A 12,300-nucleotide genomic window follows, 5' to 3' on the forward strand; every position below is an offset into this window, starting at 1 on the left:
CGTTGTGATTGGGGTGAAATGAAATCTTAATGCAGTTTTAATGCATTTTCTGGATGGCTAAGGATGTTGAACACTTTTTCGAGTGTTTACTACCTATTCATATTTCTTTTGAGAAAATCCTCTTCATTTCTCTAGCCCATCAGTTTTAAATTGCATTGTTTATTTTCTTGGTGTTTAGTTTTTTTTGAATTCTTTATATATTCTATACCCTAATCCTTTGTCAGATGTGTAGCTGGCCAAGATTTTCTTTCATTCTGTGGGCTGCCTCTTCACTTGATTGAAAGTTTCCTTTGCTGTATGGAAGATCTGTACAGTTTCATGAGATCCCACCTGTCAGTTGCTTGTTTCCTGAGTTGCTGGAGGCCTATTTGGAAACTCCCTACCTGCCTACAAGTTGCAGTGCATTCCCTATTTGTAGCAGTTTCAGGATATCAGGCCTCATGTTGAGGGTCTTGATTCATTTGGAGTTGAGTTTTGTGCAAGGTGAGAGGTAAGGATCTAGTTTCATTTCTCTGCATCTTGAAATGCAGGTTTTCCAGCACACATTACCCATCACAAGAGGGTCTGGCAACAATACAAAGCATCCTACTTAACATTTTTTAAAAATACAAAAATCAGTTTAAAATGGTGGTTCTGTGAGCACCCAGAAGTCTATAGCCTGTAGTTTAGTAATAGATACAATTAACACAAAATTAAAGCATCAAACATTTTGCTTAATTCTCTGTTTATAGTACAGATAAAAAATTCTCTAGAACCTGTGGTATATGCTTTGTTCCACCAAGTTAGGGTGGGCTTGCTGTTTCCTTTCTCCAGCAGCCCCTGCCATTATGAGAAAACTACTCTTTTTGTTTGTTTTGGTTTTCTTGAAACAGGGTCTCCCTGTAGCTCCAGCTTGTCTGGAGCTCACTATGTAGACCAGGCTGCTTTTGCCTCCATCTCACAGAGCTCCACCTACCTCTGCCTCCTGGGTGCTGGGATTAAAGGGTACTCCTTCTTGGAAAATTGGGGAAAATTGGGAGGCCAAACAAGAAATGGTGCAGGACTTCCTTTTCTCTGGAGGAGATATTGCTAGGGATGAGCTGTGTGCCTAGAGGAGGACTAGGGGGTAGGGGTAGGAAAAAGTTACTTTCAGCTTACAGTTCACAAGCGGACATTACTGTCAGTTGCCTGCGAGTTTAAAAACCTCAGACTAAACAATCAGTTCAGCTGAAGAACAGGCAAATTGCTTATCGCATCTGTGTTTTTACATGCACAGTGCTGCTGGCACAAGCCACCCTATCACCATCTTAGTTGTGAGCCAACGAAGCAGGGGGGTGGCTCCAACCTTAAGTCCTGTTGCACTGAGAAAACAAATATCCCACACATGAGACCCTCACTATGTATAGATAACTCTGCCCCCCATGACCACACCCTCTTGGACTGAGTCCAATTAGGAAGCACCAGCAAAATCCACCAGGGAGATTGTAAGAATGGCAAAGGGAAAGTTTCTTCTCAAAGTCAAGGAGACTACATATAGGGAATTCTGGGCTTGGAATCTCCAGTTCCAGGGTTCTGAGATGCCAGCTCAGACCTTGAGTGGAGGGAAAAGGAGACCAGGAAGAGGATTCTTTTTTATCCAGACCTCTGAAGCCTTCTGTGGTCACCAGAGCTGCACTTGATGTTTTAGTGAAGTGGTCACTGGCTGAATAGACAGAGATTAGGAAGCAAATTAACACATACCCTGGCATTCTTATTTGGGGACACAGAAGTGGGAGGACAGGTAGTGCTGGATTGCTTTGAAGTCCTGGTCTGGAGAACCAAGAAGCCTGCAGCCTAACTCAAAGGTGTTCTTAGTGCTGATTTGTTTCTCTTATGTTCTCAATTCCTACAATCATTACACTTTGAAAAATAAAAATCAAGCTGGACTCAGAATAAGCTGTTTCTTTCATAAATACTTCAGTTTTTGGATTTGTTTTTATCCAAAACAAGGAGTGTTTTGGCTACATATATGTAAATGCAATGTGTATGCAGTGCCTGTAGCTAGAGTTAGATTATTGTTAGTCACCATGTGGGTGCTGATAAATACTGCAATTATAAGTAATCATTACTTCAGGTAATTTCATTGCCACTGTACTAACAGACACAAATGTTCATACAGATGTGCACATGCACAAGCCTTCAAAACTTTCACAGGAAGTTCGCCAGCTACCATGTAATTATAAAGGAGCCCTGCCTCTCAAGTGAAGTACCATTAAGAAAGACTGTGTCATTTAATTATAAAGAAGTCACAGAAAGGAGTGTGTATCCCTTAAAGAAAAAAATACAAATAAGAATTCACAGCTATGTTTGGTTGGGAAACCTGAAAGAAAAACAATAGTGAAATTCCAATTTCTGAAAGCGGAGATAAGCAGACAAAAAATAAGAAAACTACCAAGAGAAATTTACCCCTTTAACTTTTTGGATTTCTGATGAGCTCTTCTTCCTGTTAATTGCCTAAACTATGGGCCAGCTCTGGTGTTTCCACTAATGTCAGAAAGCCTTCCAAAACTGGAGAGGGGAAAATGAAAAGATGAATCTAGGAGATGAAAGGTGGTCACTCTTCCCCCTACGTCTTCTTGCCCCTGACAAGGTCGTTACAGTTGTTTGTTGCCAGGCAGGTTGTCCTAGTTTGTTCTTCATTGCTGTGACAAAATACTCTGACCACTACCAACTTGGGGAGGAAAGGGTTTATTTAGCTTACATATTCCAGGTCACAGTTCATCTGGGAGCCCAAGGTAGAAACTCGGGGCAGGAACCTAGAGGCAGGAGCTGGAGCACAGGCCATTAGTGGAACTCTGCTTACTGGCTTGCTCTCCTGGCCACTGCTCAGCCTGCTACCTTATGAAACACAGGCCCACCTGCCCAGGGGTGACACCACCCACAGTGGGCTAGGCCCTCACACAATACTCAATAATCAAGAAAATTCCCCACAGACGTGGCCAAAGGCCAGTCCAATAGAGGCAATTCCCCAACTGAGGATCCCTCAACCCAGGTGTGTCAAGTTGACACTAAAGCTATCCAGCACACAGGTCTAGTCAGGATTTCACTGGAAGAAAGGCGAAGCAATGTGCATTTAGAACTCAGATTCATAGGTTTATAAAAATGAATATGCCTATGTGAAATAATTTTAGATGAAATATGTTAACATTTCTGTTGTCAAATTTTATTATAAATTTTTTCCATCTAAAACTTGCAGGAGAAATGAAAACTTTTAAATAATTTTTGTATTAAAGCATTTTCAAATATAGTTAAGACTTCATTATTATAGTAATTGATTGTTAGGTAATAGTAGGGAAAAGTCATAGTAAGTCTCAAATCTAGTCTAAGTTTATAGTTTAAAATGACTTTAAAGATAGGATACTGAATGGACTCCAGATAAGTTCTATTTATTTCCTTATACTCAGTATTCAGGAGCTTCTTTATCTTTCTATGTATACTACCCCAAAGTGTAAGAATAAAGTATTATGATTTAGTGGCACTATTCTTGTTTATATTCTTGCTGCAACATAGTCCAAAGAGATGGCTATTTGTTTAAAAAAATCTTGTTATTGGCAAATTGTTAGCTGCATGGTAAAAGCATTGAAATTCAGCATGAAGGTGTCCTGCTGTGGCTTCCTTCTCCTCTCTCCCTTTCTGCCGTTTCACTTTGTGAGTCCTGACTCCCGTCTTTGGCCTTCAGACATGGGTGCTCTCCTTCATGCGCCCTGTTCTTGTGCTACACGTTTGTTCTTGAGTGGGGCTGGTGGGAGTGTAGGAGTCGCTTCTTCACGCTGTACTCAGCTTGCTAACAGCAAAGTATTCATGTGTCCTCATCTTTGTGATCCAGATTTCTGAATTTTATGCAATAATGCAAGTGACAAATGCATTTAATTTTATATTTGTTGAGTAATAGTGGTTTTTGATAAAAATGTTGATTTTTTTTATCAAATTAACACTTTACACCGTTTAAAGAATAAAATAGTGCTGGTAAGATCAATAGTTTTAGCTGTGTGAGAAGCAGATAATAAACACTGCAGTTTGATGTCCATTGTCCTCAATTCTGTTTCCATTTGTCTGAGACAATTACTTGTAATTCTTATTGCTGTTTCTTTTCATATTTAACTATTATTTTTAAATTTTATTGATCTAAGAATTTCATGGAATGTATTTTGCTTATATTCAGACACCTCCCCCTCTATATTATATTTTTTAAAGGTTTTATTTTATGTGTATGTATGTGTGTCTCTATGAGTGTGCCACATGTGTGTAGGTACCTGTGGAGGTGAGAAGGCATCCAATCCCTGGAGCTAGAGTTACAGGCTTCTGTGAGCCACCTGATGTGGGTGCTTGGAACTGAACTCAGGTCCTCAGGAAGAGCATCAAGTGTCCTTAACCACCTCTCCAGCCCCTAAGTTTTCCTAAACTCTAACAGAAAATCTTACTGTTCCCATTCCTTAAAAATTCTAGCATATTGTGTGTGTGTGTGTGTGTGTGTGTGTCTTCTAAGAGACATCCCTGTGGGACAGCTTTCTATCTTCCCCTTCTGACAGTTGGCCTTTAAATTTTCTGCATGTACTCACACAGGACTTTAGTGACATCCTTGGAACTCCTTTTACACAATAGAATTGTGATCTTAAGTTCGAATTTCTTACCCTTTTGTCATTTTATTTACTGTATTGTAAATTAGTTTCTTGGAGAAGTTTTATATCAGAGAAAATTTGAAAGCACATTCAGAAAATGTTTTTTGATTTTACCCCTTTCTCATGGTTTGGCTTGCTAGTCATTCATTTCAGGTGTTTGGAAGTGTGAGGCCATTTGCTTCTTGATCTGGTGTGCATGGTCTATGGTTCCCTCTGGAAACTTACCTTGTCTATGTCATAGGCAAATAGTTTTTTTTACTTTAATAATATGTTCTATATTTACTTTGTAATATGTGGTGAAATAATGACATATTCTTAGGACACTACTTTCTTGAGTCAGTGTTCTGAAACCTCATGATGCTGGGCCTGGTGTGAGTTAAATTTGGAACTTCGCTATTTATGTGTGGGGACTCTTGGATTGATTTTCTGATTTACCTAACTTTACTATACTTTGATTCATTTTCATTGTTTTACTTTCTGAGACATTTACACATTACAAGTGTAGCATCTAATTCTTCTATATATGCTTATTTTAGTCTTAGCTAATTTACCTTGGACTATCCTTGATCCAAAATATAATATACAAGACTTGTTTGTGTTGCACCCTGAGGAAAAAATGTCTATTCAAAGTATGGTCACATGTCAATGAAAAATTAGCTGCTTATTTTTAGGCTGAGTGCAGTGCTGATTTTGTGATAGAGTTATTCTAATCTCTACAATTACAGCTTAAAATCAGAAGAAATGGTTCTGTTCCAATTATTAAGAGGACCTCAGGTTAAGAATAGTGAGAACACTTTAGTTTGAATTAAAGTTAATCATATGGATGTCAATTTTTAAAGCATAACACTTATAAGTTGCTTTTCATTACATGTCCACATGAGAATACACACACAGCTGGGTGTGGAGCTCTTGCCTGTAATCTCAGCACTTGGAAAGCTGAGGCAGGAGGATTACTGTGACTTTGAGCCAAGCTGGGTTACATAATGAGTTCCAGGCCAGTCTAAGCTACATGCTGAGACCTTGTCTCAAAAACAAAGTAAACACAATTAATAACAGCCTGAGCAACATTAAACAGTAATGCAGATTCTCTGAAAAGAGATTCATGTGTCTTCAAAATGCATATGACTGCATTTTGATTTTTCTTTTTTGTTTTGATTTTGCAAACATCAAACCAGTTCTACATGCATGAAGTTTAAGGAATAAAACGTGCTCCATTTCTGTTGTATGTTAATAGTTTTAGTCACTAATTTTTAAATATTTATTATTTTAATTTTCTTAAGTGTATGAGTATTTTGGCTGATGTATATAAGTGCACCTGTGTTGTGCAATACCCATGGAGACCAGAGAGGGCGTCACATCCCTTGGAAATGGAGTTCCAGATGCCAGTGCCCTTAACTGCTGAGCCATCTCCCTAGCCCCCTTAATCACTAATTTTAAAACAACTCTCTTGGGAGCTGGGGAGATGGCTCAGCGGGTGGCATGAGAACCTGCGTTTGAATCCTCATCACCCATGTCAAAAGTCAGGCATGGTTCCATGTGACTATAACCCCAGCATCTGGGAGGTGGAAACAGGCAGATCTGGAGCTTGCTGGCCAGCCAGCCTAGCCAAAATGGTGAGTGGATGGTTCAGTGATAGACTCCAAGTGAAGGAAGTAAGTCTGACAGAGACAGAGGCAGATACCTGGTACCCTGCTCCTGCCTCTGTTTGTGTGTGTGCAAGTGTCTGCAAATACATACTCACCAGCACGCAACACCACCCCCCCTAAGAAAAATAAAAATAGAAGGACTTTATGAGTCTTGAGACAGTTTCTGAACCAATTGAACTGTAGTGGGTGGGTTTTATTCATCAAAAACAATGGTGAGACCACAGCAATAGTATTTCAATCTATGTTGCTTATTACCTTGGGCATAGTATAAATACCTGCTATTAAGGGAGAAATATTATTCCCTTAAAGTCTTTCATTCAAAAATGCAAAACCGTTTAATGTGAGAATAGGAAAGGTGGGCATTAAAAGCCTTTTGGGGGCATGTCTTCAGGCATCTACTACATGTCCCCTCTTCTGCCCCCATTTTAATGAAAGAGTGGAACAGCTCAGTACAGAGATAGTGTTTTAGATGATGAGATTTCAACACATGCACACACACACACACACACACACACACACACACACACAGCCCTCACCTAATAGACCCATGTGGTTAGGACTATAAAATGCTGTATTCTGTCCCTCCTTTTACATTTTCTGTGCCCTGAATGGTTCACCCTCAGACAGAGGGAACCTTTTCCATCAGTTGTACAGCTGCTGTACAATAATTATGTAATTTATACTTCCTCTTGATGTTGTAGTTGTTTTTGTTTTATGTTTGGAACCAATAATATTACTTTATTTGGAAATGCATTTAATGAAACCTGAGATAACCTGATGGTCTTACTTTAAAAGGAACCCTTTGGCATGAGAACATGATCTATATGAACATCATATTCTGTGTTAAAGAGAAGCATATGTGAAAACCTGCTCTGACATTTTCAACTTTTCAGATTAGAAAGAGAATATTTCTCCCAAAACAAGAAACTAAATGAAGAGATCGAAGAACAGAAGAAAGTAATTACAGACCTTTCAAAGAGACTCCAGTATAATGAAACAAGTTGCAGTGAGTTACGGGAGGAACTTGTAATGGTAAGGATGAAGGAGAAAACCCTATGGCAATTGCTTTATTGGGCCATATCTGATGTATGGCGTGTTTGCGCTCTACTGTATATCATGAGATAGAGGTGTGAAAGTAATTATAGTGGCATCGTTATAAAATTTCAAAATTGGAAATGCTACTTACACCAAATATGTACATAATAAAAACTCTCTGATTTGGGACAACTGGGGAAACTAACAGAATTAACAAAAATTCTGAATTATAGAATACTTAAAAAATTTTTTTTGAGACAGGGTCTCACTATGTAACCCTGCCTGGCCTGGAACTTCCTATGTAGACCAGGCTGGCCCCAAAGTCACAGAGATCCACCTGTCTCTGCCTTATGAGTGCTGGGATTAAAGATGTTCACCACCATTCCCAACTTTTTTTTTTAACTTGAAGTGCATAAAACAGTTTTACTGTGTGGAGGAGGATCAGGGTTTGTAGTTAATAGATTTAAACGATTTTAGTGACTCAATTTTCTAATCATTTTATACTTGATCACTTTGTCTCTATAATACCCCAGTAAGCTAGCTTTCACAAAAAGTTTTTATTTCAAAAATATTGATATGTTCTTGTCAGCTACCTTTTTTTTTTTGAAAATCATTGATGTTTCCTTTTACATTCAGAGTAAGTCCAGCTTCCTGTCATACAATCTAAGCCCTTTTCATTTTTGGCTTCATACTAGCTTTTCTCTCTGCTTTGACTTTTATCTGTCAGAGTGTTCCTGGCTCTTTAAACACATGTTTTCATTATTTGTATTTTTCAGATTATGTTTTTTACTCATATTGACTAAAATGCTCCTTGTTTCCCATTAACAGATTGCTGTAGAGCTTATAATGTCCAGTTCTGAGATCTTGCCATCTGTGAAACTTTCCAAGATTCTATTTTCTTTATGTTTCCTATCCACCTTCAGTGAGAATGCTGCCTCTCCCCAGTTGGTATTTCTTTAGTTCTTAGCTTAGCATTCTTGTAATAAAACCCCACTAAGAACTGATATCTCTTCTCTCTTCCAGGAGATTTTCAATGTATCGAGGTTAACATGGTTCAGTTTTCACATCCAGATTTCTCTGTAGTACTTACTGATGTGAATATATTTATTTGTTTGATGCAGAATAGTTATACCTTGCAGTTTTCTGGGAACCATAGCGGGGATGAAGAGATAAAGTTCAGTAATGCTTTCCTCCCTCCTTTCCTGTTCCCCTCATCTATGCCTTCCTCAGAGACTTGCCTACTTCCGTTTCAGTTATGTCCTCAGCCCAAAGAGATCTCACTATCGAGGATATAATTATTTTTCCTCTTCAAAAAGGTGAAATAATAATTCCATGTCATATTAAGAATTATTAACTCACGCTTGGTTCCCAGCACCCATATGGTGGCTAACAGCCACGTTTAACTCCAGTTCCAGGGGATTCAACACCCTCTTCTGTCCTCTGCTGGCATTGTACAACATGGGTGCACTTGTATATATGTAGGCAAAACACTCATACGCATAAAATAAAACTAAATAAATTTTTTGTCGTGCAATAAATCTTTATTTATAACAATAAACACCTGTTCAAGTTTGTCCCTCAGACCGTAGTTTATTGACTCCTGGCCTAGACTTAGAGTTGGCATAGCTTGTCTTTCACCTCTTCTTGATGGAAAGACAATCTTATTCCAAGAGGACTCTCCCACAGGGAGAGAAACAGTTGCATCCAATTAATCAAAAAAATAGTCAAGATAAGAAGAGGAAAATCCATAGGAAAATCAAAGATAAATATAAATTAATATATGTGAAGTCAAGCATGCTATATTCTAAAATTCACAGTAAGTTTCAAGGGAATCATCTCTCCATTCAAAAATCTAAGCCCAAATCATGACAGTGGGGTAAGGAGGACTTTTGAAAAGTATTTTATTTATTATTTTTATTTTATGTGCCATGAGTGTGTTGTCTGCATGGAGATAGTACACCAGTGTCATGCAGTGCCCGCAGGGGTCAGAAGAGGCCATCTGATCTGAAGGAACTGGAGTTACAGATGGTTGTTAGTTACCATGTGGGTGCCGGGAATTGAAACCAGGTAGAAGACGTTTTGAAAATATTATGTTTTTTATTGAGTTTTTGTGCATTTCATATAATAGTTCTTAATCTAATTTAGGTCCCCTCCCCCATCTATGTCTCTCTATAGCCCCCTCCCCCCACCAGAATACATGCATTCTGTCATATATGTTAAGTCCTATCTGGTCAAGCATTTGTACCCAGATGTCCTTCAGTACAAGTTCATCCACTGGAGTCTAGTCAGCCTATCTAGAGATCTTAAGGAAGGCTACTCTCCCTCACCCAGCAATAATCAGTTGCCAATAGTTCCTAGGCTATTATGGGAGCCTGCCTATTTCCCTCTTTTGGTGCTGGAATTTTGTCTATTTGAGTTGGCTTGGGTCTTGTGCATGCTGTCACCATTGCTACAAGTTCATCTGAGCAAGTTCCCAGAGGCCTGAAAGCCTCTGTTTCCTTATGTTCATGCATCAACTCTGGCTTTTACAATGTTTCTGCTCCCTCTTCCTCAATGGTCCCTGAGCGTGGGTGGGTGAGATTTAATATAGGAGTCCTATTCAAGGACATGTACTCTGAAGTCTCTTATTCTCTAAAACTGCCAGTTGTGGCCTTCTGTGTGCACCATACTCTTGTTGTATAAGGAAACTTCTCTGGTGAGAGTTGTGGATGTATTAGTATTTTCTCTATCCCCTTGTGCGTGTCAACTTGACACACCTGGCTTGAGGGAGCCTCAATCGGGGAATTTCCTCTATTGGACTGGCCTGTGGCCATGTCTGAAGGGCATCTTCTTGATGAGTGATGTGGGAGGGCCCAGCCCACTGTGGGTGGTGCCACCCCTGGGCAGGTGGGCCTGTGTTGCATAAGAAAGCAGGCTGAGCAGGGACCAGGGGAACAAGCTAGTAAACAGCATTCCTCTATGGCCTGTGCTCCAGCTCCTGCCTCCAGGTTCCTGCCCTGTGTTCCTACCTTGGGCTCCCTGATGAACTGCGACCTGGGAGATGTAAGCTGAATAAACCCTTTCCTCCCCAAGTTGGCAGTGGTCAGAGTATTTTTTCACAGCAATGGAGGAACAGACTAGGACACCCTTGTTCTACTATGTTCCATGAGCCTTAGGTGTAGAGGTTCCAAGGTAGATGTGTCACTTAGGGCTGAGCATCTCTCAGACATATATTCTCTGTGTGTGACCACTTGTGGAACTCTATAATAGCCTCCATCTGTTGCAAAAAGAAGCTTCTTTGATGAGTGGTGTAGTCTGTAAATATAAGGATTGATATTTAGCATATAGTAAGAAGTTTCATTTGTCTTGGGATATGAAAGAGATAGGGTTTTCTCTAGGATCTATGTCCTCTCCTGCCATGTATATTTAGCTGAGTTTACAGTGCCACCCATGAGTTCCCTCCCACTGAGGGAGCTTTAAGTCAAATTAGAGAGATGTTGATTATCTCCTAGATTAACAGTGCTTGCTGTGCCAATCATTGTGGTTATTTAGGCTTTAGAACTGGGTTGGACCTTTGATTGATTTTCTCCCTTAGCAGCTCACATAGTATCCTCTAGAGCTGAGAGCTAGTCTTTAGGGGAGAAGGCTACCAGGTCAGTTCCAGCTCCATTGTTCTAAGTCCTGTGTCCAAAGTATGCCCTATCTTCAGCTCTAGGATCTTACCTTCAAGTTCTAGGAGATAACCAAGGGCTCTGGCAAGAGCTCATGTTATTTTGGGAGTCTCTTGGACTACTTTGACCAACAGCTTGAAGAGGAAATTTCTCCTGTCTGGCACTGTGGTCCTTGTTGTATAGCCTTTAGGTATACACATGCACTCATGTTCAGATAGCATATGTGTATTTTTCAGGGGATTTTTGAGTTAATACATTTCCTCTGACTTTCTATACCACCTAAGCTTTATTTATCTCCTCTCTCTCCCTGTCTAATGTCCCTCCTCCCTCCCCAGTTTAAGTGACTTTATTTTCCCCTTGAGAATATCTGTTTCCTACTATCCCCCCTCTCTTGAATTCCTTCTTCACCTTTACGCTCATGGTTCCTTGTATGTTCTTCCCTCCTCTCTTCTCAGTTGAATACCCCCATTTATCCCATTTTCCCCTCGGTAACGTCTCTTTCCTGATATGCCTCTCTTTCGTATTCTTTCCCTTTCCCTTTGTGTTTCCTGTCCATCTACCTTTCTCCTGCTGTTACATCAGGATATATACTCACATACAAGGGATTGGTCCTAAGATCTGCCAATGAGGGAGAACGTGTGTCACTTGCTTTTCTGGGTCTGTGTAACTTCACTTAGATTGTTTCCATTTCTTAGCTATTGTGAAAAGAGCAGTTTCAAACATGGATATACAGGCATCTCTACAGTAGGATGGGTCCTTTGGGTATATGCCAAGGAGTGGTATAACCAGATCATATGGTAGATTTAATTTTAGTTTTTTAAGAGTTTTCCACACTGCTTTCCATAGTGGTTGCATGAGTTTACAACTCCACTAGCAGTGAATAAGGGTTCCTCTTTCTCCACATCCTTGCCAGCATTTGGTATCTTTTCTTGATCTTAGCTAGTCTGACTAGGGTGAGATGAAATCTTAAAGTGGTTTTAATTTGCATTTCCCTAATTACTAACAATGTTCAACACTTTAGAGTTTCTTAGCCATTTTTATTTCTTCATTTGAGAACTCTCTGTTCAAGTCCTTAGCCAATCTTTATATTGGGTCATTTATTTTCTTGTTTCATTGTTTTTTGAGTTCTTTGTATATTCTGGGTGTTAATCCTATGTCAGATGTGTAGCAGGTGACAATTTTCTCCCACTCTGTGTGTTTCCTCTTCACTTCCTTGGTTGTTTCTTCTGCTGTACAGAAGCTTTTAAGTTTGATGAAGTTCCACTTGTTGATTGTTGATCTTAATTCCTGAGCAACTGGTGTCCAATTTAGAAAGTCCTTTCATATATATAT

The 12,300-nt window shown here is 39.6% G+C and overlaps 1 protein-coding gene across 1 annotated transcript in view; it reads left to right on the forward strand.

Annotated features, from left to right (window-relative positions):
• Positions 1-12,300, forward strand: part of Ccdc171 (coiled-coil domain containing 171) — a 484,039-nt gene that overhangs the window by 117,839 nt on the left and 353,900 nt on the right. The window contains exon 10 of the mRNA XM_029565763.1: positions 7,177-7,315. Coding sequence (XP_029421623.1) covers positions 7,177-7,315 — 139 coding nt within the window. The remainder of the gene's footprint in view (positions 1-7,176; positions 7,316-12,300) is intronic.

Source organism: Nannospalax galili, unplaced genomic scaffold, assembly GCF_000622305.1.
Source record: "Nannospalax galili isolate Female #2095 unplaced genomic scaffold, S.galili_v1.0 scaffold98, whole genome shotgun sequence".
Lineage (NCBI taxonomy): Eukaryota > Metazoa > Chordata > Mammalia > Rodentia > Spalacidae > Nannospalax > Nannospalax galili.